General features: G+C 53.6%; 1 protein-coding gene across 2 annotated transcripts in view; it reads right to left on the bottom strand.

Annotated features, from left to right (window-relative positions):
* Positions 1–855: 855 nt before the first annotated feature.
* SLC6A17 (solute carrier family 6 member 17) overlaps positions 856–1311 on the bottom strand; it is a 12128-nt gene continuing 11672 nt past the window's right edge. For both annotated transcript variants that reach the window (XM_009640455.1, XM_009640454.1), the window contains exon 11: positions 856–1224. In XM_009640455.1, the coding sequence (XP_009638750.1) occupies positions 856–1224 (369 nt within the window). The remainder of the gene's footprint in view (positions 1225–1311) is intronic.

Raw genomic sequence — 1311 nt, 5'->3', positions numbered from 1 at the left:
AGGAGGGCGCTCCTGACCCCCATCGCTGTAACCCCATCCCAGCCCCATGCTCATGCATTCAAATCACCCTCCCTCCTCCCACTCAGCACGATAACTGCCAACCACAGAGCATGCTGACTGCTTCATCCCATGGACATGACCCCTTCATGTCTCAGAACAACCCACAGACGCTGTCCCCATGCTGGTGGTAACAAATCCGGTACCAAGGATCCACCACCCACTGCCTCACACATTGCAACCTCTCAGCCAACCCTGCACTGCTCCCTGCCAACCCTGGTCAAAATTTGGGGTTATTTGGGGGTGTCCACAGCTATAAAAACCTACAGGAGATACAACAATAACAATGATGGTGACAACAGCAGCACCTTTTTGTGCTATGAACATCGATGGGTAATTGTGCTCGTTGGAATAAGGCCATGACTTCTCCCGGCTAAAGGACAACAGACGGGGAGGGAAGAGCGCTGGGTTACAGGAGGAAGCGTGGTTGGCTTTCCACCTGATGCCAGGTCCTTTTTCCAACCATCAGCTGCTTAGAAAAGAGAGATTCTTTGCTTCAAATTTGAGCTGTGCGAGAACAACTCTTGGAAAGATATTGCAGCATCTCTTGTTCCTCCTCCCTTCCCCAAAGGCAAGCCTGGGGGATCCCGCCTTTCAGCCGAGGGGTGTCGGAGGAGTCCTGCCCCTCCCGCAATCCCTTCTTCCTGATGTCGTCTTAGAAATGGCTGCTTTTGGTTACGATTTTAAGAGGGGGTTCTTCTTCATCTTCCTTACTAATTAATTTTCCCGTTGCCTGGACAGCCAGGATCCACTCCCCAGTGACCTCCTCTCCCGGTGGGGGTGGTCGGCAGGCAACCGTCACAGTTCGGATTCAGGGGTGCTGGCCAGTAGGTACCCGCTCCCGTATCGTCCATTGGGGGCACTGCTCATTTCCATGGGGGAGTTGCTCCCAGGACCCAGGTAGGAACGGTGCGTGGGCATGGGGGACGGGGTCTCGCTGGGCACTTTGCTCAGGATGAAGCGGGTCTCATCGTTGTCTTCCAAATTGGAGATGTCCTTCATCATTCGGCCCTTCTTGTAGGTGACAGAGAGAGCATTGGAGCCGTCTGACACGAGGTGGAACTGCCGGAGGATGAAGACCAGAGGCAGAGGGAGGGATGCCAGGATGATCAGAGAGATGAGGATAGCCATGGCCCAGGTTGGGTAGAAAAGGAACTTTTCTGCAGCCTGGAAGAGACAGATAATGAGCGTCAAGGGGATGTTACAGCAAAGGTGATGCACACCAGGTACAACATCTCTTAAGTGCTAGGCAAT

The sequence above is a fragment of the Egretta garzetta genome, unplaced genomic scaffold (genome assembly GCF_000687185.1).
Source record: "Egretta garzetta isolate BGI_Z169 unplaced genomic scaffold, ASM68718v1 scaffold616, whole genome shotgun sequence".
Taxonomy (NCBI): Eukaryota; Metazoa; Chordata; class Aves; order Pelecaniformes; family Ardeidae; genus Egretta; species Egretta garzetta.
This window is presented reverse-complemented; position numbering and strand designations above follow the sequence as displayed.